The 26,787-nt window shown below is 50.6% G+C and overlaps 1 protein-coding gene across 1 annotated transcript in view; it reads right to left on the bottom strand.

The window, feature by feature from the left end:
- CAPN2 (calpain 2) overlaps nucleotides 1-19,833 on the bottom strand; it is a gene marked incomplete at its 5' end in the record, with an annotated part of 75,241 nt that extends 55,408 nt beyond the window's left edge. The window contains 1 exon segment of the mRNA XM_014585641.1: nucleotides 19,764-19,833. Coding sequence (XP_014441127.1) covers nucleotides 19,764-19,833 — 70 coding nt within the window.
- Between the last annotated feature and the right edge of the window lie 6,954 nt (nucleotides 19,834-26,787).

The raw sequence follows: 26,787 nt of genomic DNA, 5'->3' as shown, positions 1-26,787 counted from the left end.
TATATCTTATACACATAGCCTGACAGTAACTTTATGTGATACTGTCGTATAGCAGTGCTTTGATTGTCACCCACTGCATGAAGTCAGGGGTGGAATTTCCACTTGCGGTGTCACGTTGGCACTCCACACGTTTTAGATTTTGGAGCATACTAAATATTTGGATTAGGGATGCTCAACCTACTTACAAACTAGAGTCTCTGACACATTGAGAATAAGGAGCTTGGGGAGTAAGTCGGCAGACACTGTTTTTAGCTCTGGCTGGGGGGAAAACTGAGGAGTTCTTGGTTGGGAGAAACAGAAGTCTACTGGGAGGGGCTTTCTCCACCTAATTCCACATGGCTTCTGGTAAGGACCTGGAGATCAACAAAACAGATGACCTCGGGCCTTTTCTGAGCATCCACTGCTCTCCCACCCTCGTTCTTACACCGCTCATCCTTGGGGCAAATTCACCATGCCAGTGGTTCCTGTCATGACAGCCTCCTCTTCAAGCCATTCCTCCTCCCCCAACACTGAGTTTTTGTGGACGTCAGGCCTTTGGGAACCTGAAATGCCTGTGAGTCTATCTTTCTTTTCTTCTTTTTAGGTTTCTGCCATAGCTGCAGTGAAAGGGAAAGTAGGAAATCTCCCCACACCAAGAGGGGGTGGCCACGCCGCAGTCCCTTCTCCATTCTCCTCCTGGAATTTTGGGCATGCATGCACATGTGGCAGGTGTAGTTGTAAAGCCTCCAAGTCCAGGACTCGAACCATGGTCAACCATGTGAGTGTTCAGTGCCTCAACCACCATGCCACTTTGGCCCCAATGCCTGTGATTCTTATTTCACTTAGCTTCATCTGAGATTTTTTTTTTTAGGAATCTTGCAAACTACTAGGTTTTTGGGAAAGTCATGATGTATTTTTCCATTCAAAAATGCATCATGAGTTTCCTGACAACCCAATAAAAGGTGTATAATGCTAAATTTTCTAGTTTGTCTCTCAGTCTCTCTGTCCCTCTCATGAAAGAAATAATTTAAAAAAAAATTTGGAACCAGCAGATGGTGTAATAGTTACACCACTGGACTTCCATGTAGTCAACCATGGTTCGAATCCTGAACCTGGTAGCTTAAAACTCATGCCGGGCACACGTGCATGTGTGCCCACAATCCCACGAGGAGAATGGAGAAGGGACTGTAGCATGGCCATCTCCCCTAGGGGGTGATTTCTCACTTTTGATCTCTCTCTCTTTGTCTCTTGGGTGAGCACACATGTCCTGTAGTAAAAATCCCTCTAAAATAAAATAAAATAAAAATAAAGGTTAGCATTATACACCTTCTAGGATTTATGTCTATCAACCACGGAGGCAGAAAGCTTTGTGGGTAATATGGGCCCGAGTGCTGGGATTTCAGTATCAGGAGTCCTGAGCCAGTTACTCCCACAGCTCCTGTGTACCTTCCATCAAATCCCCGAGTGTCCTACTGAGTTCTGCCAGGTCTGCCTAACTCTGGGAGTGACTGCCTTAACACCCTCCCTGTTGTGTTTCCCTTGGTCCCGAGAATCAATGCCTTTCCATCAGGCATGGTTGTAGGCACACGTAAGGGTAAGGGTGTCTGCAGGACCAGCCTCGGAGGGCATGGCTGACAACTGCTATTAGTGGTACAATGACTCTGACCAAATGCACGAAAGACTGGCTTCAGCAGGGGCGCGATCAGCAGGAGTGCTATTTTTTTTTGTGCGTGTGTGGTCACACATCTAGGTCACCACTGACTGTGTACCTATTCTCAGATTACTGCTCACCACCAGACCTGGGTGCTCTTGCCACACTCTAGAAATCAGGGGCCAGGCTTTGTGGCTCCCACTTTTCTTCTTTCATGTTTACAAGAATACCTCTTGCTTATCCCGGTGGGAGCAAGGCCTCGACTCCCCCCACCCTTTGGAGATGGCTGCTTTCTTGGTCCCTTGCTATTCCCAACTGAATTGTTTCCTCCGGAAGGAGTCTCAATCCTGCAATGTTTCCTAGATGATGAAACCGTGGCTTCAAGAGGTTAGGTTACTTGCTCAAGCTGGGAAAGGGCAGAGCCAAGATCAGAGCCTGGATCTTTGGACTTCTAGTTTCTGTTGTTTCCACCAGAGGAATAAAAAAGCTAGCAAGTAGCTAACATTTGTAGGATACTGCACTGCTTACAAAGAATGTTTTACACATTTTATTCGATCCTCATAGAAACCTTAGGAGATGATTATCATTATTACCACCTTTGGGGGATGAAGAAACTGGAGCTCAGCAAGTCTAGAGTAGATAACTGGCAGGTCTTGCTTGCAAATCCTCTGATTCCACATTCTGGGTTTTGTTTAAGACCTAGAACTTGATAGCAATTTCTTTTGGTTAAGAGTATCTGATTCCTTGAACTACAGAGAGATCCACTAGGAATATCCAACTGCAATTCAAATGTAAAACTAAAGTACAATGAGCTGGCAGCTTCTTTCAATCCACCATAGCTTTTAAATAACCCAATACCCATTGGCTCATGAAATATTAAACCAGTCATCTACTCAATACAACATAATTCACTCAGACAACAGGGCAGTTTGTCATCACGCAGCCAAGACACTAACAATCACAGCAAAGTCAGGAGGAAACAATAGTTATATGTATTTTACAGCCAAAGATTTAAAAAAGATGAAAGATTTAAAGTTTACTTTTTCAAATTCTGGAATTGAGGGAGACCTACAGGCTATCAGAGAAACATCTTACTTCTAATAAGGTGGAAGTACTTGAAATCCTGTTTTTATAGTTTGGATTACTTAACTGTCACCCTTGCCCCAATTAACAAAATGTTTTGAACCAAGTGGAGACGCTCCTTACCCAGCTGGTATCTTTAATTGATCTTAGTATCTGCTCATACGAGCTTTCTCAGTAACAAGGCCTGGACTACAAATACAATAATTTATGTTCACAAAGACTTATGTGTGGTAAATCCTGTTCTATAGGGTTTATATGCATTATTACATTAGTTCATTTCACTATCACAAAACAGTTCCAGGTAGGCACTATTACTCTGTTTCAGAGTTGAGGTAACTGAGGTTAGAGGAGGTTGACTGACTTACCCAAGGATCCCAGCTAATGAATAGAAAAGCACATGCTTTAAGTATATAACCTAAATGATCTCCTTTGCAAATACACCGGTCAATTTCTACTTCACCTAATTCAAAGGACTGTCTTGGGAACTTTTGTCCTTGAGAGGAGACTCAATTATTTCACCATCTGGGCTACATAGTGTTTTCTCACTAACTTCCTGCTCCCTTCACCCGGACAGCCCATATCCGCAAGAGGATTTCTTTTTACGAAGAAACTTTTCATCCAACCTCATAAGTTGTAGCCCCACTCGGTCCTACCCTTTCCCAGTGATGGTCCCTATCTTTGTTTCTCTCCATCAAGGTAAGGAGCTATACTATCTAAACTATAAAACTCTTTCTCTTCTGGATAACTCTGCAGTGACTTACTCCTGGAGAGGTGGCCCAGTTGGAAAGCTTAACGGAGTCTCCTCCCATCAGATCCTGTTTGAGGCAGTTACACTCTAGTTGGATAAAATCAAACCAGCTCCCAGTAGTTCCAGGCAGGCCAGACAACTGGTTTACCTCAGATGCTACAACTCACTTATGGCTCTACTTGGTCTTCTCTTGGTGGGCTTTCTAGTGGTCACATGCTTCTAGCCTCCCTGCCCAGGTACAAAGTCTATTTGGTTACTTGAAAAGCCCCTCAATCCTCAGTTACTCCAGTTATCTCAAAGCAGAGAAACACGTGTCTGGATTGTGATAGAGCTGGAGTTGACTACCTGATGCCATTAGGTAGTCAACTTACCTTATTTTATCCAGTCTACACTCTCTATCTTGTTATCTGACAAGCAGTCGACCTCAGTGGACCTCATTGGGCTTCTAGGGCCTCTAGCTGCTGGTGGGGGTTAGCCAGTGGAGCGCCCAGAGGCCAGTGGAAGGGAGGAGTAAGATGAGGGCTGGCTTCTCTTCCCTGGCTCCTTATCTGTGAGCATGGCTCACCTTCGGCTGGCTATGTGCTTTGGCCTTGGAATTGGCATCAGTACATGACCCACTCCCAGTTCTAGAATCTTGACAACTGCCCCCAACTCACTGATCCAGCACTTCTTGGGAGGGGGTTGGCTAAGTTTTCTCCTTTGATTACCGAACGCTCCCAATATGAGCTGTTTATTTCCAACAGTGTTCAGGGCTCCTCTAACTAATGTGCTGTTCCTTGTTAGATTAACTAACTCCAAGAGGTTGTGCGAGCCTGCCTGGAGCAGCTTAGACCATCATTTACTCCATGTTTAACAGTGGCCTATCATCTTAGCTACCCAGACTCACTATCATAAAAATGCCACTTCCTCTCAAGGTAGTCTATAAATGTAATGTGATCTCAATAAAAATAGCAGCCTTTAAAAAAAATTGGAACCTAGTTAATTGTAGGTTATAAGGAAAAAATTAAACAAAGCATAGTCAGAAAAAAATGTAAAGGGGCCCCACCAGCCTCAGGCTTAGTTAATGGGGGGAGGGGGCTGCCCGCGGGAGGGGGTTTTGGGGTCTCCTGGCATTTTCTCCACAAACCTCTAATATATCTAGTCTCAATGACAACAAAGAAAGAATTAACATTTAGAGATCAGATTTGGGCTTCAAATACCTGTGGGAAAGGGAACCCTGGGATTTTAATGCACTAATGTGAAAGATGACTGGAAGCAGGGCACAGGTGGGGGAGAAGTCAGGTTCTGGGAATCCGGAAATCACCCAGGGGAGGTGGTCTAGGCCTCTATGCCAGACTTTCCCCATTATCTTCTGCACAGGGTGGTACTGAGATTTCCTGTCTTCCCCAACAGGGCCCTCCAGGATCCCCATAAAAGGAATGTCTCACTGGAGGCTGGGTTCATGGCCTCGCTGATTCTGTTCTGGTTCTTGCTCCTTTCCTCACCTTTTTGCCTTCCAGCACCAGGAGGCCCAGCAGACTCCACCCTCTCCTGGTTCCTCGGATTCTAGCTCTTGGCGGCTCTCACTCCCCTTTGCTCCTGCAGCTCTAGAGCTCCCCTTCCTGCACGTCTTCCTCCTATGCCTGCCCTTTCTACACTGTCCCAGGCACTGACAAACTGTACTAGGAGGAGGGGAGCACATGCAGGGTCCCTGCTGGCCTGGTGGACGTTGGACCTGGGACATCTGGGGAGGTGCAGGGCTGTGTGACCTGGGCAGTGTGTTTGCTCCCCGAGGCGGGCTCACAGAGGTAAGTGTCTTTGCTGCAGTCCCCTAGCTGCTAGGCAAAGGGCTCCACAGGTACTCCCCAAACCAGAGAGGAGTACAGTGGAAAGATCTAGATAGATCTAGGAGGCTTGAGTAGAGGAGGGTGGGCTGGAGCCCTGGACTTGTGGTTGGAAGATGTGGATTTGAGTCCTGATCCTGCTGCTGAGGGCCCAGTGAACCCAGATGCATTTCCTGTGTCTCTGGCCCTGTGCTTTCAGCTGTGAGAGGGATGGTAACAAGGCAGACCCTCAGAGGATCATTAGGATCAGATGCAAAAGGGAAAATGGGGTCCGTGGATGAGTGTCAGAGATCTGGAATCCCAAACACCTCATGCAAATTTTGCACATGTGCAGATACACACATTTTTCTAGGAAGAGGAGTCAGTTTTCTTACCCACCTCCAACCCCCCAAATTTAACAAACAAATAAGAACAGTAGAGGACGTTTGAATTTGGAGGGGATTCCCTGGGGGCCCATTTGCAAAAGTGGCTTAAGTGACCTCAGCAGGGGTTACCCCCCCTTGGGCAAGGAGAATGTCATTAAGCAGTTGCTGAACACATGGATAGAATAAATTAATGTGTGAAGCTGTTCTGCCTTGAGCACCAGAAAGGTTAAAGGTTCAGGGCTGGCAAGTGACACCATGGTTGGAGGGGAGCCAGCAGGTGGCACATTGGTTAAGGCACTGGACTTTCACATGGCTGACCGCAGTTCCAGTCCTGGACCTGGTGGTTTGAAAATCAGGTTGGACCCATGTGCATGTGTGCTTAAAATCCGATGAAGAGAATGGAGAAGGGATTGTGGTGTGGCCATTCCCGGGGGGTGGGGGGAGTGATAGCTCATTTTCCCTCTCTCTAGATGTCTTTCTCTCCTCTCTATCAGGCACATCTCCTCTATGACCACCCCCCCCCACGCTCCCCTCAAAAAAAAAAAAAAGAAAAAACAAAACAAATACATTGGAGCCAGACACAGAGTTCAAATCCTGACTCTGGCTCAGGGAAACTCCTCTGTGTGTACCTCCTACATAACATGAGTTCAGTAGTAATGCCACTTCAGAGTTGAGAATTAAATGGGGAAAAGTATGCAAAGCATTTAAAACAGTGCATTTGCTGTTTTTTTTTTTTTTTTTAATTTCCTAATCTTTTAAAGGAGAAAACTGAGACCCAGAAGAAGGGTCTTTATCAAGGGGACATTCATGTGTCAAAACTTGGCCACACAGTGCTGTCCCAGAAAGGGGGCCCACTCGTCGTGATGTTGTGCCCGAGCTCAGGGGAGTGGGAGGAAATGGGGTGAAAGGACTAGGATGGTAAGGGCGTGTATGGGGTGTCTCGTCATCCTGAGCTCCCACAGTGCTTCTGAAAGAAGGGGGCACAAAATAACGAAGACAAGAAGCACCCCTGTGGTTGTGGACACAGGCACCTTTACTCATAAAGATCAGAGGAACCCCCAGGGTGGAGACCCTGCCCCAGGCCTGCTGCACCTCCTTCTGGGGCTGTTGACATCCCCCATCTCTTCCCTCTGGTGTGGGGTCTTCCTGAGACGGCCTCATAGTCCCATTATAGCCAGTTCCAGGTTTAGCGGGACTGCAGCCATTTTGAAATCAAGAAAGGTCTCTGACGAGAACAGCCCGAGCAAGTGCTGAGTCATAGGGAGGTCTATTTGAGGAATGGTCTGGCGAGAAACCAGGGATGGGCAGTTGAAGGAATCAGGAATAAGTACTCACGGAAGTGATTGACTGACTGTAGTGTGGAATGATTTACATGTGTTGTATCTTGTACCTGTAAATACCAAGAATGCATTGCTTTTTTTTTTTTTTTTTTTTGCTATAGAACACGTGCACTCACCAGAAAGACAGAGACAGAGAGACAGAAAACGAGAAATCACCCCCCAGGGGGGATGGCCATGCTGCAGTCCCTTCTCCTCCATTCTCCTCTCGAGATCTTGAGCATGCACGCACACACGCCTGGCGTGAGTTTAAGCCTCTGGGTCCAGGACTCCAACCGAGGTCAACCACATGGGAGTCCAGCGACATAGCCATTACACTAACTGGTGGTCCCCGTGTTGCATTTTTGAGGTAGTTTGATGGTCCTCTCTAACTGGTTATAGAAATGAACACCCTTCACCAGCCTCTGCAGTTCATGTCACTGACCATGAGAAGCAGCAGCTGGACTTAGTTGGCAGGTAACACCTTCTCTACTCTGTCCCTGCACATGTGAGCCTGGGTCCAAGCCCCGTATGAGCCCGAGCCCCTCAGCCCTCCCGAGTCTACAGTTGTGCTCAATAGGTTCTTTCCCTGCCAGCCTCAGCTCTAGGTTCTCCAGGAAACCTTTAACCTTTCCTTTCTACTTATTTAATTCCATGTGTTGTTATTTTTTAACTTGGCCAGAGAGAGACAGAGAAGGAGAAAGCGAGAAAGCAAGCCACCAGGTCTGGGACTTGATCCGCAATCCGCAGTGTGAGAATCCAGTTTAACCATGGTGTCACCTGCCAGCCCTGAACCTTTAACCTTTCTGGTGCTCTTGGCAGAACAGCTTCACACATTAATTTATTCTATTCATGTGTTCAGCAACTGTTTCATGACAGTCTCCTTGCCCAAGGGGGGGACTCCTGCTGAGATCAGGTAAGCCACTTTTACAAGTGGCCCCCCAGGGAATCCCCTCCTAATTCAAAGTCCTCTACTGTTCTAATTTGTTTGGGAAAGGGAGTTTGGAGTGGAAATTTTTGGATATTAAGCACAGCTGCCTCACCCTTGGGACTCAAGTGACCTGGGTAAAAGGCCTAATTGTCTCCAGAGGGCTCGCCTTCCTGCGGGCTCCCCCACGAGCACTCCAGATAGCCACAGCCTTCCCTCCACTCTTCAGCTCTCAGCCAGGACCTTGACAACGAGGGGCCCGCCCAGACCCTGCTCTGAGGACTCCCAAACAGACCTGATGAATGAGCCCTTTAAGCCCCACGTCCCTCTTCTGAAAAGGTAAATTCATCGGGGCCATGTCAGTAAGTTTCCAGAGCCGGGGCTTCCTGGCTGGTGTCCCTGTTTGTGTCCTGGAGGTCAGCGCTGTGCACAGGCCTCCGCTTCCTGCGCCGTCGGGGGGAGTGGTACGTGGCCAGGTTACTAATGTTTGTGACTGGCTGGTGTCCCTGTTTATGTCCTGGAGGTCAGTGCTGTGCACAGGCCGCCGCTTCCTGGGCTGTGGGGGGGAGTGGTACATGGCCAGGTTGCGAAGGTTTGTGACTGCTGGAGGTTTTTCCACGCGGATAGCATAATATTTGCTGTGTGTTCCCTCCCTTCCACTACTACATTTGGCTTTCCATATCTGCATGTTCTGCATCCGTGAGCCATCAACATGGACGGAAGATGTTCTTGGTGGCTGAGGTCCACTGTGCAGTAGGCCTTCGATGGCTGTGTCTGTAATGTCGCGCACAGAGGCGTTTTCCTTGTCATTATTTCCTAAACAATAAGTATAACGACCATTTACACTGGATTTGATATTATAATGCTTTAAAGTATAAGGGGGGTTGTGCATAAGTAATATGCAAATACGACGCCATTCTATATAGACTTGACGTGGATTTTGGTATCCAAGGAGGGTCCTGCAACCCATCCCCCATGGATACCGAGGTAGAGGGCACCCAGGACAGGCTGGGCTTCCGCACACCTGTCTGGCTGCAGCTTCATTATACCAGAGCACGTGGCCCATTGACGGCAGTGAGGGCAGTGACAGAGTCCAGCTGGGTCACAGAGCTCCATGCCTGCACAGGGGAGCATGTGCTTGGTGATGTCTGTCTGTCTGTCTGTCTGTCACACACACACTTCAAACACAGGCTGAGAAGTTCCTGGCATTGGAGACAGAGCAGATAGACCGCAAAGCCGGGTGCCAGCCCACCAGCCCCTTCCTTAGCACCCCTCGCTGCTACTCTCACCGGCAGCCCAGCTGGCCTGCGCCTCTGCCCCTCTGTCCTCCCTCGGGCTGCCTGTGTCTCCTTTCCCCAGTCCAGTCTCAAGCTCCTGGTGTGCACACTCTGGCAAGCCTGTGCAGGGTCTGTCGCTCTGGCTCTCAGGCAGCGGCAGGGACAGACACGGGAAAGACGATTACAGACTATGGCGGCCAGCCAGGGCTGATGTGGTGGGGTAGCTCAGAGGAGGGGGAGCTCAGAGTGGGCCCTCAAGAGTTGGGTGAGGGGGCTGAGAGCATTTTCAGGGACAGGGAAGGTCAAGAGCAGAGACCCAACAGGGGTGGGGCTAGACACTGGGTAGGGGAGAAGGCTAAGGCCAGGTCAGGACTCTGAACTCGCCCCAAAGAGATTGAAGCCAAGGTTCCCTCTCATCCTGTCCCCTGTGCACCAGACCCTCCAGGCACACATGACACCAGGACCTTTCAGAATAAGCCACTTTCTGCAGAGGATGTGAGCACTCTGCTCCTTTGGTCAGGGACACCTTCCCTCTGTTTCTCCTAAATCATCCCTGGGGAGCCACCCTTTGTTGGGGGTCGGGGGTTGTAAACCCCTTGCTTTTCCCCTCCCATGTCCTCACTGCATCCCAGCAGACTCCGATCATAGAACGATCACCCTTGGATCTAATTCATCCATTTAATAGTTGACTTGCATCGTGTCCCTCAGCTCCCCGAGGACAGGGCCTCTGGCGGTCATGTCCAAAGTGGATTAGCAATTAGCAGGAACCCAGATGAGAGCCAAGGCCCTCCTGGGAGTAAGAGGGAGCAGGAGGCTTAGAGACAACAGAGGGCCTAGAATGGAGAGGACTGGTTGGATGTGGCAGAGAAGGCAGAGGCAGGACTCCCTAAGACTCTGGGCTTGCTTCTTGGTAGAACTGCAGCCCACTGGTCCTCCTGCAGCCGGCACCTGTTAAAGCCGGCTGCGTGGAAGCAGAGGCAGCTGCTGGCCTGTGCAGCCAGGGCCTGTGCCCGTGGGCATCTCAGAAATGCTCAGGGGTAAACAGGGGCCTGAGCTGGCAGCTCAGCTCCCCACCGCCCTGCATACTGGGAAGTCTCAGAAAATGTATCTCCTCCCACCTCACTCCATGATGGACTAGTGACCAGGTGTCTCAGAAAATGTATCTCCTCCCACCTCACTTCATGATGGAAAAGTGACCAGGCAGCCTTGGGTCACATCATTAAAGGACAAGAAGGCTATTACTTAAAGAGGAGGAATTGTCATCCTAAAATAGCAGCGAGAACATTTCTGGCTTCACGTGCTAGTCCAGAGGCTGGCTACTTCCTATCAAGGGTGGGATCCGGGTCCCCTCCTTTCAAACCTGGATGGGCCTAGGTCTGTCTCAGTGACTAGGACAGGACAGAGGTGATGCTAGGTGACATCAGGGCTAGGTCACAGAAGGGGAGACAGCTTCCTGGGCTCTCTCTAGGGACGTGTGCCTCTGTTCAAGATGCTCAGTTACCTTCAAGCCCCCACAGCTAGTATATCACGTAAGAGACAGAGAACCATGGAGCGGCCGGGATCTAGCCTAGCCTCCAATGCTAGACCTGTGGGCGAGGGGCCTTGAAATGGCTGATTCCAACTGCTGAGACCCAGGGGGAGTCACCTGGCGCAGGCCGGACCTGAGAGGGAACGATACGGGTATAACAGTACAGAGATCTGCCTGAACTCGGCGCCTGGGAGCCTGAATGCCAATTGTGCCAGGGATGGTGCACCTCCCAACAGTCTCCTCCTGGGGGTGTCGGCAAGAGAATGGCGCCAACACCGAGAGGCCTGGTCATGACTCCGGGGAAGCCCTGCTGCTTGGAGGTCCCCAGGGTGCCTCCAGACCTGAGGTGTGCCCCCACATACTCTAATATATGCTTTGGAAAGGTGCCTGGGCTGGGACGCTGAGGAGAAAGACAGGCTTGCAGGGGATGTAGGAGTCTTCCAACAAGCAGGGCAGCCATCCCTCTGCTGCAGGAGGAGCCCTCTCCCACCAGCTCAGACATCCCAGCAATGCTGTCCTGACCCCGCACGCCCAGCGTCTCCTCCTTTCCTGCGGTATTTACTCAACACTGTGGCTGGGTCAGAGTGAGGCAGTGCAGAGCAGCGGTGATGACCACTGCCCGCCCACCTCCCACCAGGGACCCTGCTCGCTGGTCAACATCTTTGCACCAGCTCTCAGCATGGCCGTCTGTGCCCTGAATGCCAATGACCCCCTCGGTACTGCAGGTTTCCCACTCCCTCCCCTCTCCCCCTACCAGTGGTTCTCAACTGGTGGCATCCCCAGCCCCTCCACTGGGACACTTGGCAATGCCTGGAGACTTTCTTGGCTGTCACACAGGGGAGGGGTTACTGGCCTTGTGGGTGGAGGCCAAGCAATGCTGGATGGCCCTTCCAGGAAGAGTGAGCCAGCCCCGAAGGGCAGCAGTGCCTAGGCTGAGGAGCCTGCAGTGTCTCGAGTCCTGCCTGCTGGGCACCTTGTCCCCGTAGTGCTCTGTTCCTTTGCCTTCCATGCTGACAGCTAGACACAGGCTAAGGGGGCCAAGGAACTGAAGGCTGCTCCTGGCTAAAGCGTCTCCTTCCCAGTTGTGGGTACTTGACCAGTCTCCAGTGGGCCTGATGCCCAACCAAGAGGGGGCCCACCTCTCCTCTCTCAAGTTTTGGGGAGGCAGGAGCTGCACTCAGGCAAACCCTGAGGCTTAGCTTTGTAGGGGAGGAGGAAGCCTTGAAGAGCCAGCTGAGGGCCACTCCTCCAGAGCTGTGGGAGGGTTCTCCACAGGAAACACACACCAGCCCTTGAGAGGGGGCGGCCATGAGTCACCCTGGGCTGTCCCTTCCAATACTCATTTCAAGGCCTGGCAGCAGCCCAGAAAAGGATACCCCGAGCTGGATTCCCCACAGCAGTAGAGCCACTTCCCCTTTACGAACAGCAGGGGCTGGAGGTGGGGGGGGAGTGTGAGGACCTTCCAGTCCAGCCACATTCTGACCCTAATCAGCACAAAGGCCCCCAGTCTGCAGTTCCTGAGTGTCAGAACTCTGGGCAAGGGCACTGATCCAGACCACGCTCCTGCCTTCGCCTTCCCTCTCCTTCCCCGCTTCTGCAGGAGGGGAGACCCTGGACAAGAGGAAGAGAGGGAGGACGAAGGGCCTGATGTTCACGCTCTCACCCTCCAGACTTGGGTGGCAACTACAGAAGGCCTGTCCCCTCCCCTTCTCGGCCACACCCTGCACCAGGAAGACAGGACCTGCCGCAGGACTGTGTGTGGGCCCCTGCCCTCTGCTGGGCCATGGCCTCTGAGGTCACTACCTCCCAGTACCCAGCAGAGCTGGCTCCTCACCCCTCGCCCCTCGCAGCTGCCTCCCCAGACACAGGCCTTTTCTTCCCCTTCCACCCCTGACCCTCAGTCAGAGACCCTGCAGGAGAAGAGAGGAGGAGGTGGACCTCGCCCTTGGCTGCCAACTCTTGTCCCGAATCCCTCCTTTAGGAACTCTCCTTCACCTCCCAGAGCAACCCGGACAATATCTATGTTCCTGATATCTTGGGGACACTCACAGCGTTGAACTAAAGGAAAAACTTCTCACTGGGACGGGAGCCGCGAAAGGCAGGAAAACATGGACGGGCTCAATGAGATTCTCTCACTTTGATCTCCAGAGACACGGAAGGATCTCCAGAGACACAGAAGAACCCCCAGAGGCTCTGGGCTCTGAGGCAACTTGCAGTCATGCAGTTTGCAATCCCTACCTCATGGCCAATGGAAGGACACATACATCACCACTGTTCCCATTTCACAGATGGACAAGTGGAAGCTTGGGCTGAAAATCCAGGCAAGGGACTAGAGGCAAGTGCACGTGCAGGTGAGGAGAGCCCGAGCCCTGTGGGAACACGTCAGGAGGCCGCGATCGCGGCATGGCTGCAGGACGCTGGAGCAGGAGGCTTTATGTCTCAAGCCTCTCCACTCCCATCCACCTTACCCTCCACCCAACACTGCCTCCTTTGTCACATGGCTCTCCAAAACTTCCAGTGCTTGCTGACGCCCAGTGCCAAGGCTGGGACCCAGTCAGGCGATCGAGAAGCAGCAGTGTGGTCCCTGTGGCCTCTGCAGCCTCACCTACCAGTACTCCCTCTAACACTCTCCCTGAGATAACGTGCAGCCTGCACTCACCGAGGCTTTACTGAGCACTGCCCCTGGCGCTCTGAGCCGCGTGTGCATCCTTTCATTTCATCCTCATCCTCTGAGGTAGGCACTATTACCACCCTCGTCACATAGATGAGAAAGCAGGCTTGACGAGGATAACGATTCTCCCAAAGTGTCAGAACCAAGAAGCCAACCCTGAGCCGCTGGACACCGAAGTCCTCATTCTTGACCCCTCCCTTCTTTCTCCTTTGAGCTTTTGCCATAGAGCTTGTACAATCACCAGGGAGAGCTATAGGGAAAGTGAGAGGTCACCCCCTACCCAGCGGTTATGGCCATGCCACAGTCCCTTTACCTCCCTCCAGCCTCATCTTGGGATTTGGGGCACGCACTACAAGAGCATGATTTTCAAGCTGCCTAGTCTAGGACTTGAACTGTGGTCACACGTGTGGAAATCCAACGTCTTAACCACCATGCCATCTGCTGGCTGTTGACCCTTCCCTTTACAGATGTTTGCTGAGTCTGTGCCTTGCTTGGCTCTGCTGGCAAGAAGCACCTGACCCTGCAGAGCACAGGACAGGAATGGGCCCTGGTACTCAGCCATCTGCTGCACTGCCCGGCATGGAAGGGCATGTGTGGCTACTTAGGTGTAAATGAAATGAAATCACAGTTCAGTTCCTCAAGTGCATCAGTCACATGTCCAGTGCTCTGGTCACTGTGGCTGGTGGCTATGCACTGGATGGTGTAGACAAACATTTCCTTCATGGCTGCAAGTTCAGTGGGACAGAGCTGTCTAGGGTCTGCCTTACTGCATACCGGCCAGCCAGGCCACCTTTCTCTTAGGCCACCCAGAGTGTTGACCACCCTCCTCCTGGGGCTTCGTCTGTATGGTACTGCTGGCCAGGACCCCACAGAACACACACTCCTTCATTTTTGAACTCCCCAGATGGGGACTCTCTGTGGCTGAGCTACGGGGGGCTCCAGGGAACAGGCTCCATGACTTGGGGGTGAGGACGCTGTGGCTCACACTTGTGTGGAGCTGACGTTCGGTGCGTGGCCGCAGTGCAAGGCAGCAGATTTTAGAGTCACACAATGTCAGAAGCAGGCCTGAGGGAAATGAGAGGCAACCCTCTCATCTCAGGGTCATGCAGGGTGTGGCTTGGCTCTTGGCCATAGGAAGCTGGTGGAAACTGAGGAACTGAGGAAGCTGCGGAGCCTCTGGACAAGAGTGGTCACACCCTGATCCACAGGCTCACAGGGAGCAGGCTAGAACCCTGTGCACCTGCCCTGCACACCCTGTGGCTTCAGAGGACAGTGGGGGAGTTCTTACGGGAGGGGCCCCATCACCCCTCTCTTACAGGGCGCTGGCAGGGACAGTCAAGGGCAGATTTGTTCTTTAGGCATCTGATGAGGCTGGAGGCCTGTTGTATGATGGCCAAGGCTGGGGACTGCCAGGGCAGGAGCCTGTGGCTTACAGTGGGGTTAGCAGTTCACCCCTGCTGTTTAGGAGCTATCTCCGATGCAGCAGGAAGGGAGCCGGGAGCGTGGGCAGTGGCCACAGGGGGAAAGTCTAAGGAAGCATTTCTCATCAGAAGAGAAGCCAAGGGGAAACGATGACTCGTGGGCACCGCCCATCTGCCCGGGGTGGTTGTTGGCCTTGCTGGGGTGCTGAGGGTGCTGCTGCAGCTGGTAGTGGACTGACTGTTCTTGGTTTCATTTTTTAAGAAACAGGGTCTTGATATGTTGCCCAGGCTGGCCTCAAACTCGTGATCCTCCAGCATTAGCCTTCCAAGTAGCTGGCAAGTGATTCTTTTTAAGAGAAAAGAATGGATTTGCTTTCACCATTCAATCAATAAATTTTCTAGTTGTCTTTAAAAACAAATAAAAACACGCATTTTAAAAAGGAAGCTGCAAGTTCTAACAGGGTAGCCCAGAGAACCCATGGCCAGTACTCAATACTATGAAGGTCAGCAAAGCAAGGGGTCGCTGAGAGACTGTCACAGCCAAGAGGCACCCAAGGGGACATGACAGCTAAGTGCGATGTGTTCTGGAGGAGCCCCTGAAGGAAAAGGACATTAGATAAAAGCTAAGGCACTCTAAGTATGGACTTTAATGATAATGTAGCGATATTGGCTCATCATTTGCAACAAATGTATATACTGTACGATTTTAGTGACAGGGGAACTGGGTATAAGGTACTGTTCTTTCATAAATCTAAAACAGTTCTAAAAAAATAAAGTCTATTAAGATTTTTTAAAGTGCTTATTATAAAAACGAATTGTAAAATGCATCATTTAAAAAGTTATTTGGGCCAGCTGCGGCACAGTGGTAACACAGCGCTCCATGATGCTGAAGCCATATGGGGAAGTCCTGAGTTCATGCCCCAAGGTCTCCCTGTACACGTCAGAAAGATGCTTGCGTGCCTGTGTTCCAGGCTGGCTGGGGGTAGGTCATGGCATGAAGACCGTGCTGGGGACACCTGTCTCATTTTCTCAGGGTAAAAAATAAATGATAAATGATAATTTAAAGCATTTTAAAATTCCATTTTTAAAATTGAAGCGTGTCCATCTCCCCCATCGTGTTCACTGCTTCTCCATTTATTCCGAGTGTTACAATCCGAAGTACGCAGATACGGGCTCCAGGTTGCCCTTCTCCCATCTCGGCACTTCCACCCCTAAATTCTGAGCTTCTCAAAGACAGGTATCTGGCTTCCAATCCAACCTACTTCCTTTTCCTCCCCTCCATCCTTTTTCTTCTATAGTTCGGCAAAGGGACTTTTCACATCACTGAACTCAGTTAGAATCATGGGCCCTTGAACTTGTTCAGGGTTCTTTACCAAGTGGGTTTGCCTGTATTAATCTCACTTTTCATCACAGGCCTGGGAAGGGAACATTATCATTATCCCCATTTTACAGAAGAGGAAACTGAGGCTCAGAGAGGTTGGGTAACCTGCCCAAAGTCACAGGGCTGATAAGGGGTGGAAGGACTAGAAACTACCCTCTGGTGTGCTTTTCCCATTGGCCTTGCCCCTTCCCTACTCTGCTGAGCTGGGCTGCGGAGAGGGGCACCCTATAGCCAAACACCTCCCAGGTGGTGTTCTGGGGCCCAGGCGACTCTTAGAGGCGGAGGTAGGGTGACCCCGCTCCGAGGGGCTGGCTTACAGTGAAATGGCAGCATGCTGTTTCAGCAGCCTGGACTGACAGATTAGCTGCCTCAGCCCCCCCCCGCCCCACACACAAGCCAAGGGGCCTCCTGGGCTGGATCACTGCGTTTAGCTGAGAGCCGTGAGGGCTGTGGGGAGCTGAGCAGCCTTTGGATTTCCTGGGCCGCTGGTTACCACCAGCAATTACAGAGCCCTGTTTAGCTGCAGGGCCAGTCAGGTGGAGGCACAGGCTGGTCTCCAGCCCTTCCCCTTGATGGGCAGCCTTTTCCCTGATGTCGGAGCAGCTCTGCAAACAAGACTTGAATTACTTTGGTGAAACTTTGATGCTGAGCCTTCTGGGAAGGAGGGTGGGAATTGGTGGGTGACCACTGCTGGGTAGCAGAGTCAGGGTGGCAGGATGGCAGGAAGTGAGTGAGTCCAAGGCTGTCGCCTGCCCAGGTACACTGGGTGGGTTGAGAGACGCTGGGGGTAGAAAGTGCAGGAAGAAAAAGTGAATTCTGCGAAGAACTGTTCCTGGCACAGCATAGTGGCAACTCAGAGGGAGGGCGGGGTTATGAAAAGTGCAGGATTTAAAATCAAAGCAGGGTTCACGCTGCGGCATCCATCAGCCATGACCCTCCTTCCTCCAGGCATAGCTTTCTTATCTGAGTGCTGGGGGTGAAAATGTTTACTTCAGAGTTGGGACTACCACGTGAGAAACGCGATGGAAGGTGCGCGCGGCGTCACGGCTCCAGAGTGAGGAAGGGTGAGCTCACCTCCCGGGGCTCCAACCCTCGGGCACAAAGGATGAACAGCTAGTTGGGAACCGGACATGGCTTTACAATAGCTGAGTGCCACATCTTCTGGGGTCTTTGAAGTCAGATCATTTACTCTCCCTCTTTTCCCATTTTCATTATTTTTCTTTTTATCTATTTATTCATGATCGAGAACACATGTGCAAAGGAGAGAGAAAGAGAGAGAGGGAGACAAGCGCCCTCCACAGAGTCTGGTAATACTGCAGTCCTCTTCCCCCAGCCCTCCAGCCGGTTAGGATCTCAGCTTGCATGGGGGAGGAGGAGGGCCCGACCTGCCTGGGCCATGTGGCTTCCAGGACTGTGGTTCATTCAGTAAGCTACTGATAGTGCCCCAGGGGCTGGGCCCCCTCCCCATTTTCTAAAGAGACTGAGAGTCTGAGTGATGACTTGGCCAGTCTCTGGCTCATCAGTAGACCTGAGCTCTGGCTCCTATCTCTGACATGCTGCAAGGTGTCACTGTCATGGCCCTGGTTCCTGATGCTTCTGAGCCTGTTGGTTCTGGTGGTCACCACCCCATTATCACCCCGTGCCCAGATGCCAGAACTGGGGTGATAGTTTAGTATACCACACTTCTTAGATTGCAGTCTCACCCAAAGTCTCTAAAATAAAAGGCCAAGAGAACAAAATAGTCAGTATGGGGGGGGGTCCCCTTAAATATTATAAAGCACTTACTGAGAAATTGAAGAAGGTTTACATTTCGCCTTGTTTTTATTTGGCACCTACAAATAATTTCTCCCAGGAATGTGAGCTTTGCCTGTCTCCTCTCCAGATGGTCTGGTGTTATTTAAACAGGACCTAAAGCATGCATTTGTTACTCGGGAAGTGGCCTTCAGATGCTCTCTAACTTTGAAGTGGATGTTTAGTTCAGGTGTGGTACCTGGATGCTCCAGGGCCTCCAGGGTTGTTCAAGGTCGCCATCACCTTCCAGCCCTGTTAATTCCCACTTTCTCTGGCCAATAGATTTTCCTGGAACACCCACCTGGGGTGCCCAAGGGCCCCTGGTCTTCCATCTTTTGTGGGGGCGACAAGGGAGGAAATAGGAGGTGAGCTTCTGAAGGTGAGAATGTCTCTGGCATCTCAGGAATCCACACAGGGTCAGCCCAACCTCTGGGTCATATCCTCCCTTGAAGGTTGGGCCTATCCTAATGAGTCACACAGCTGCTCACCATCCCTCAGGGCTTGAAAAGTGTCCAGGCCCCTTCTAGAGAGCCTAGCCCAGGATGAAACCCACAGGCCCTGCAGTCAGACTAAATCTGTCATTTCAGTCATGGGAAGACCTCCATCTATAAATGGGATAATCACAGAGCCTTGGAGATTCTGCAAGCATCGTTTAGCATCTGGTAAATATTGGCTTGTCAGAAAAGTCGTGACATATTTTTTCTATGCCCAAATGTGTCATAACTTTTCTGGCAAGTCAACGGTATATATTCACTAAATGTCACTGGGTCATCAGGAAAGTCATAATGGATTATTGCACAGAGAAACATGTCACGACTTTCCCGACGACCCGAGAGCTATTATTGAGAACATCAGAACCGCTGCTGGTGGGCAAGGGAAGGCCGTTCAATTCTAGTCATCAGTTTTGTTATGGATGAACTTGGGGGTAGCAGTTGAGGCCGATGGCAGGAGACAGGTTTTTGGATTATCGGAGCAAGTGATCTGCTTTAGTAAGTATAAACCTATGCTTATTAAGAACTTAAAAAGTTGAGGGTGAATTCTATGATATCTTAAATAACAGTCCCAAGCCCCACTGTTGGGATGTCAGAGAAGCCTTGGGAACTCTTGGAAGAAAGCTTAGGGTTTTGCAGGTTCAAATCCTCAACAAGCACCACATCCAGAAACAAACCAGAACTGAGTCTCGAAGAGCGAAGGCTCGAACCCGCACCATTCAGCTCTCCAGCTGACTGCGTGTACATGAACTTTGCAGTGGCCGTTTTACAACAGCGAGCACAGCTTCCTGCTGTTGTGATACCATGGTGAGCTTGTCTGCAAACACTGAGAATGCTCGGGGACGTGCTTCCTCTCGGCAGCAGCGAGCAACAGGGTTTCCTCTTCCTTCACACTGAGTCACTGTGCCCGCCCACAAATCTCAGAGCACTTGGGGTTGTCCCTATTCTGGGGGAGTCCTCACACCTGGCCCTCAGTGGAGAGCCTGGCTGTTTCATAATATGAGACCACATGTCACAGAGCCAAGGCGTAAAAATCAGAGGCCACTTGGTCCCCCCAGTGGCAGCGTCTTTGTACCCTCAGCAACTAGCCCAGGAGAAGTGACACAGGAGGCCTCGTGTGTGTGCCTCAGTCTCAGCGTGGGGTTCGGGATGGAACCGCTGCCCCCAGAGAATAAGAAAGTCCATGGAGCTTCTAGGAATGGGAACCGCCAGTCTGCTCAGGAAGGGAGAGAAGCCACAGGTTGTCCCTCCACTTCCTCCCACGGCCTTGCAGACAAGATCCCCTCGGCTCGTTCTGATCCAACACTTACCCAGGGCTCCTTGGCAGATGTCTGTGCGGGTGGCTCCTCCCACGATAAACTGGGGATCAGCGCAGATCTCCTGGGAACGAGACCCACAAAGTGCCATCAGCCCACCAGGCAGGTCCTTTTGCAGTTAGGACACCTCAGCTCCCAGCCAGAGCCTGCAGCCCCTTGTCCTCCCCACATCACCTCCCTTTCTCCCTTAGAAAGTTTTGCAGTCACAGAGGTGGGTGCCTCATGGATCACAGCAGACGGACGGGGGATCCTGGCTGAGAGGAGCAGCCATTGCACCCCAAACACTGCAAACTCCAGCACCTCGTGCACTGTGCTAGCTCCAGGGCCCTGGCAGTATTGGTGCAGCCTCCTCTGTCAGGTGCCACATCCCTCTGCACTCCAGAGCAGCCCTTACTGCCATGCTAGCATCAGCGTCCTCTGTTCCTGCACACACGCTGTCGTGCTTATCTGGACTTCCTCCCTCCCACTCTGTTCCCTCGTTTTCTGCATCAGACCATATTTCAAGACCCATTGCCGCATCCTCCACGAAGCCCTCCTTCACAGTTCACTCTTTCTTCTCCCTTTCCGGGTGAGTCCCAGAGTCTCTGTTGTATTTCTAGGTATTACTCCATCTTCCTAGCACTTGCTTCTCCAGGGCAGGAGACTACACCTATCTCTTCTAAATTCTTCCACAGGCCCATGACACTGGCACACCTGGGTATAGCCAGTCTCCGTATCTGCAGGTTCCACACCCACGGATCCAGCTATCTGCACATGGAAAATGGTCCTGCAGCTAACGTATACCCCAGTTAGGTCAACCACGGTCACGTCTGCACAGAGCGTGTACAGACGTTTTTTCTTGCTGTTATTTCCTGAACAACAGTATAATAACAATTTACATGGCAGTTCGCTTGTATTAGGTATTATAAAGAATCTAGAGATGACTGTAAGTATGTGGGAGGAGGTATGGAGGTTAATGCAAATACTATATCCTGCATTTGTATAAGGACTTGAGCTCCCACCGATTTTTGTATGGGGAGGAGGTGTCTGGAACCGATCTGCTGTGGATATCAAAGGAAAATTGTAGAGGATACTTTAAAGTTTGTGGAAAAAAGGTATCAGTGTATGAGTTCATCTTGGTGGAGCAAAAAATACATCTATGCATAGTTTTCTCATAAGCATTTTCATGAACTATTGTTTTGGAGAGGTTGTTGCTACAGGGCGCGTGCGCTCTCCAGACAGACAGAGACATAGAGACAGAAAGCGAGAAATCATCCCCCAGGGGGGATGGTCACGCCGCAATCCCTTCTCCTCCATTCTCCTCTCGGGATCTTGGGCACACACGCACATGTGCCCGGCGTGAATTTTAAGCCACCGGGTCCGGGACGCGAACCGCAGTTGACTACATGGGAGTCCAGTGACATAGCCATTACGCTAACTGCTGGTTCCCATTCATGAACTATTTTAAAACAATTATTTAATTTTATTTATTTTTAAAATTTTGCTATATGGCATGTGTGCTCACCAGAGAGAGACAGAGAAGGAAAGTGAGAAAGCAAGCTGCCAGTTCTGGGACTCAAACGCAGGTCAGCCATGTAGGAATCCAGCTTCCCAACCACCATACTCCCTGCTGGCCCTCTTTCATGAACTTTTTTGTTTCTGTGTTTTTAAAAAATCTATTTAATTTTATTTATTCATTTATTTTACTTTGACTAGAGAGAGACAGAACTAGAGAGAGACAGAGAGAGAGAGAGAGAGAGAGAGAGAGAGAGAGAGAAAGTGAGAAAGTGAGAAAACAAGCCACCAGGTCCAGGACTGGAACTGTGGTCGGCCATGTGGGAGTTTCCAGTGCCTTAATCACCATGCCACTGCTGTTCCCTTGTTTAACTTTTTAAAAAAAAATAAATTATTTTATTTAACATTATTGATTTATTTATTTTAAATTTGACCACAGAGAGACAGAGTGATCGAGGAGGAGAGAGAGAGAAAGTGAGAAAGCAAGCCACCAGGTCCAGGATTTGAACCACAGTTGGCCATGTGGGAGTCCAGTGCCTTTAGCCACTATGCTGCCTGCCCATCCCTTCATGAACTTTTTGAAAGGCCCTCGTATTCTATACCTGCTGGATGTTAGTTACGGTGCTTGCAGCTTTACCTTGGAATGTGGCTCTCTCAGGAACACAAGATGGGTATTACCTCCACTTGACAGGCAAGGAAACAGCTTAAGAAGGGGAAGCGATGTGCCCGGTTACACAGCTCGCAGGTGACAGAGAGCACTGAGTGGGCTTTAACTTGTTACTCTAAAGTGCAAACTTTCCGCTCCTGCGCTCCCTCTAATTGATTAGCAACAGTGCCTCTAAGGGTGTTAAAACCTCAGGGACAAGTGTCAAAAGCAACCTGATGGAAGCCAACCTTGAACAACCTTTCAGCCCTCCCATCAGCCCTCTGAGTATTTCCTGATTCTAAGGAGCTCCACCCCAAAGCCACAGAGGAAGCCGAGGCACAAATCTGGGGCTCTTTGCTCTGGGCAACCCTGATTGGCAGAAGCTGTTCCTCTGGTTCAGTGTTGAGTGTCGCATGTGCGTGGCTGCACCCCACAGCCCTTGGTGCCCCTCTCTGTGAAACAGAAGCAGAAGCTTCTTCTGGATGAGTCCTGGATCTAGCCCTGTCCATCATGGCTTGTATTATAGAAACTCTTCTAGAAGCACAGTCTGCCCCAGGCGCATTCCTTTCGTGTCTCCCATTGTCTCTCTGTGCTCAGGTCCCTCTGCCGGGGTGGGGGGGAGTGGGGGGGACAATGAGAATGCTCTTCTGCTGAGGCAAGCACAGCCAGCTTTGCCCAAGGCCTGCCAGCCAAGCACTCACCCAGCAAATGGCACAGACTGGGCTTGGTGCTGGGCGCCTCTTTATTATGAAGAATGATATCGATAATCCTGGGCATGCCAGGCACTTACCCCAGCAGGATTTTTCCACTATGTTTCAGACATTTTCTCACCCCTTTGGCAGCCTCTCCAGAGAAGTCAAAGTTCAGAGTGGCACCCAGAGCTGCTTCAGAAGACCGAACTTGTGCACAGCATGTAGGATGCCAAATTAAATAGGGGGATGTATCCGTCAGAGCAAAGGGGTCGAGGCTCTGGACTTTGGATTCCCACAGCCTGGGCTTGAATTCTGGCTCTGCTATTTATTATATAGGTGGAGTAGCCCTGATCTGAAATGCTTGGGACCAGGGTGTTTTGGATGGGGGATTTTAACATTTTGGAATATTTGCATAGACATAATGAGATCTCTTGGGGAGGGGACCCGAGTTTAAACATAAAAATTCATTTATATTTCCTATACATACACCTGATACATACAGCCGGAGGTAAATCTATACTGTATTTTTGTATTGCAGCATTTTGACTGGACCTGTCATAGGGGTCAAGTGTGGAATTTTCCACTTCTGGCAGCATGTCAGTGCTCAAAACGTTTCAGAATTTGGAACATTTTGAATTTTCAGATGGGGGATGCTCAGCCTGTATAAGTCCAATGATCCTGGCCAAGTTCCTTAGTCCCTTGAAACCTCACTTTCCTCAGGGGAATGATGAAGTACCTGTCACAGAATTGTTCTGAGGGTTAAGTGAAGTAACTACATGAACAGGCCTTGATAAACACTCCACAAATGTTACTTGTTGTTATTAAAGAACTGACGGTTGGGCCAGCTGGTGGCATGGTGATCAAGGCGGCTGGATCCCACATGGCTGGCAGCACAGTTCAAGTCCAGACCTGGCAGCTTAAAAAAAAAAACATGCTGAATGCACGTGTGCGTGTGCCCACAATTCTGAAAAAAGGAGAAATGGGGGAGAAGGATCGCAGTGGGGGTGCCCCTCATCCATCACTTTCTCTCTCTACCCCTCACTGGTGAATACATATGTCCTTTGGCAAAATTAAAAATAAATAAATAAAAAGAATTGATGGTGGTAATAACTGCTCAACTTGGTGGTAATAACCAGTGAATCTGGAGACAGGACATGTGGATTTGAGGCTGAGTTTAGCCAGTTGAGTATTAGCGAGTCATAAACCTCTCAGGGGTTTGGCTTTCTCAGGGAAAGTGTGACTAACAGCACCTGCCCTGTGCCTACCTGACTGGCTGCTGGGACAATCCAACGTGCCACCCTCGGGTCAAACCAGCTTTCCCCTCGCTGTGCATGGGCCCGTGGACCTCACAGTGACGGGTGCCATTTCCTGTTTGATTCCCCTCCATCCCTGGAGACACTCTCCAGCCAGAGTTGCGAAATCCCTCTCAGAGAAGAGCAGTCCCTCCTGGCTGCAAGGCTAACCAGCTGCTCTGCCCTGCTCTGCTCCGCCCTGCCCGCCGTCCCTTCTCTCACTTCCTCGGGGACCCTGTCTCACTATCTCTTCCTGCCTTGATTGGTAAGCCTTGCTCTTTGGTGCCTTGATACATAACACATTCAAGTAGCTCACATCTGAAAAAACGGTCTCTCAGACCCTGGGTCCTGTTTTACCAGTTTCTTTCTCTCTTTACACAGGAGCGCTTGCTTCTTTTTTTTTTTTTTTTTTTTCCAATTTATTTGCATTCATTCACTGTACATCATTACAGCATACACAATGAGATTTTCCATCCAGAGTACACTGTATATTGTCTCAATCGAGCACATCAACAAACATGTTATTATTAGCAAATGATCTTCCATTTCTTGTTTTCTGTATGTTTTGCTTTTTCCCCCCATCCTTGGTTCCCTCTCTTACCCTCTGCCACCTCCTGTTCTCCTCCCACACTGTCTCTGTTATCTATTTCTATACCATTTTCCCTCCACATTTTATTGAATCACCAAAGACCCTAATCAATCCAAATACCCTCCTAGCAAGAGCGCTTGCTTCTTAAATTAACTGATCACAGGACCAGCAGTTGGTGTAATGGCTATGTTGCTGGACTCCCATGTAGTCCCGGATCTGGTGGCTTTCATGCCGGGCGCGTGTGCGTGCGTGCCCAAGATCCCGAGAGGAGAATGAAGGAGAAGGGACTGTGGTGTGGCCATCCCTTCTGGGGGTGATTTCTCACTTTCTGTCTCTCTGGTGAGTGTACCCACCCTATAGCAAAAATCTCTCAAAAAAAATTAATTGATCACATTCTTAATTTCCACTTCCCTTACTTTGGAGTCTACAGCAATTTGGTTTCTGCCCCGTTGTGCCATCAGAATATCTCTGTTCTAGTCACCAGCCCTGGTGGAAACGTGCTCCCCTAGTCTGCTCCCAACAGTGTCTGAGAAGTGGGACGGAGGCAAAGGGCAGCTGGGAGGGGTAGGCTTTCAACATGTCCCTGTACACGCGAGCAAGGATTGACCTTCCCGGCTCGACAGTGGGAATGACAGCCACACTCCCTCCTGGTGTGCACTGCCCAGCCTGCCTGCCCTCAGCAGGAGCTCGGAAAGGCTCTCGATTTCTATTTCCATACCTGGAAGTACGGGCATTTTCAACTGTTGGGGGGACCTGTCTGTGGCCCCTCACTGGCCACGGAATTCTTCGAAGCTGAAAATGACATGGCTGGTGTCTGGCATATATCCAGTAGGTGTCCAATAAATGTTTATTAATGAATGAAAGAATGAGTGAGGGTGTGAATTCACTGTATAGACTGTAAAGTGCTATGCAGTGCTGAGGTGGATGCATTTCCTTGCTTGTGTATCAGAACCATAATTGCATTGCGGCTCGTTGTCATCCTGCATTCATTCATTTTACCCATAACGACTATCTTCCGCGTTCATTGATGTTTCGTCCTGCACATTCAAGACAGTGCCTAGCATGTAACAGGCACCAATAAATACTGCTGAATGGATGAATAAATGAATGGGTGGAGGGCAATAACCATGCTAGGCACCAGGGATATATCGTAAATAAAATGCATATACTAATACACACCGTTTAGTAGAAAAACAGCAAGTATATGTTGTTATACTTATGAATTGCAACGGTGCCATGAAGGAAATGAACAGGGTGTAGTGATGGAGCATAATGGGCTAAGAATAATCAGGAAAGACCTCTTTGAGGAGAGAACACGTGGCAAGATCTCAAAGAATGAGGGTGAGCCAGACTCCAGAAACCCAGGAAGTGGCCTGTCTGGGAGGTAAGAGGCAGGAAAGAACCGGGTTTGTTTGAAAAGCTGAAAGGTGGCCAGGTTGGCTAGGCCTGGTGAGCCAGAGAAGAGGACTGTATTTAGGCATCACTTCTTCATTTAGATGAAAGGGAGGCACAGAGGTTAAATGGGTCGCTGGGGGTTGCCCAGCAGGGTAGCAAGATGAGAACTCAGGAGCTCTGAGTCCAGCTTTAGCCCGCTTCCCACCACTCCTGAGACTTAAGGAATGGATTTAGGGTGGCAGAAGATGATCTGGGAGGCTTAGGGGTGTGGGAGCTGGGCAGCAAGGCTTATTCTCAGAACAGGAATCTAGAAGTTAGAATACCGCGAAGTTTCCTCGGGGTGTGGCAGGGAAACTCGATGACGTTTCCCATAGGAAGGGGGCCATCCGGGTTCCCCTGAGACAGACTGGAGCAGGACGGAGACCCCGAGAGCAGGATGAAGGGCTTGCAGGGCCCCCGCGGTTCTGGCGAGGATCCTGGGCCAGGGGAACGTGATGAGGGGCAGCTCCTTGGAGCAGCTCCGTGCCCTTGGTTAATCAGCAGTGTACATGTTTGGGGAGGTTTCCTGAGCTCCCCGGTGGAAAAATAAACAAGCATCCCTGACTGGAGAGATCTACCCATCAGGACCGCAGAGACGATCCTGAGTCACAAAACGTCCGAGCTGTGGACCTCTCCCTCCCTCCAGCAGCTGGACCCCGGGGTGGAGACGACTGCTGGGCAGGACCCTGCCGGACCCTGCCTCCCGGCGATCATGCCCTGCGGTCCACTTCGCCTCTCGCCATCTCCCCCCTAGAGTCCACTAAGACTTCCTCCCAGGTCCCCGCATGTTACCCGAGTTTTTGTGAAGTCCGAGGGCAGCTTCCTTAGCGGGCCTGCTAATGGGATTTGGGGGCAGCGATGCCCCCCCCCC

Source organism: Tupaia chinensis, unplaced genomic scaffold (assembly GCF_000334495.1).
Source record: "Tupaia chinensis unplaced genomic scaffold, TupChi_1.0 Scaffold150175_1, whole genome shotgun sequence".
NCBI lineage: Eukaryota > Metazoa > Chordata > Mammalia > Scandentia > Tupaiidae > Tupaia > Tupaia belangeri.
The sequence above is the reverse complement of the archived record's forward strand: the minus strand, read 5'-3'. Positions and strand labels throughout refer to the sequence as shown.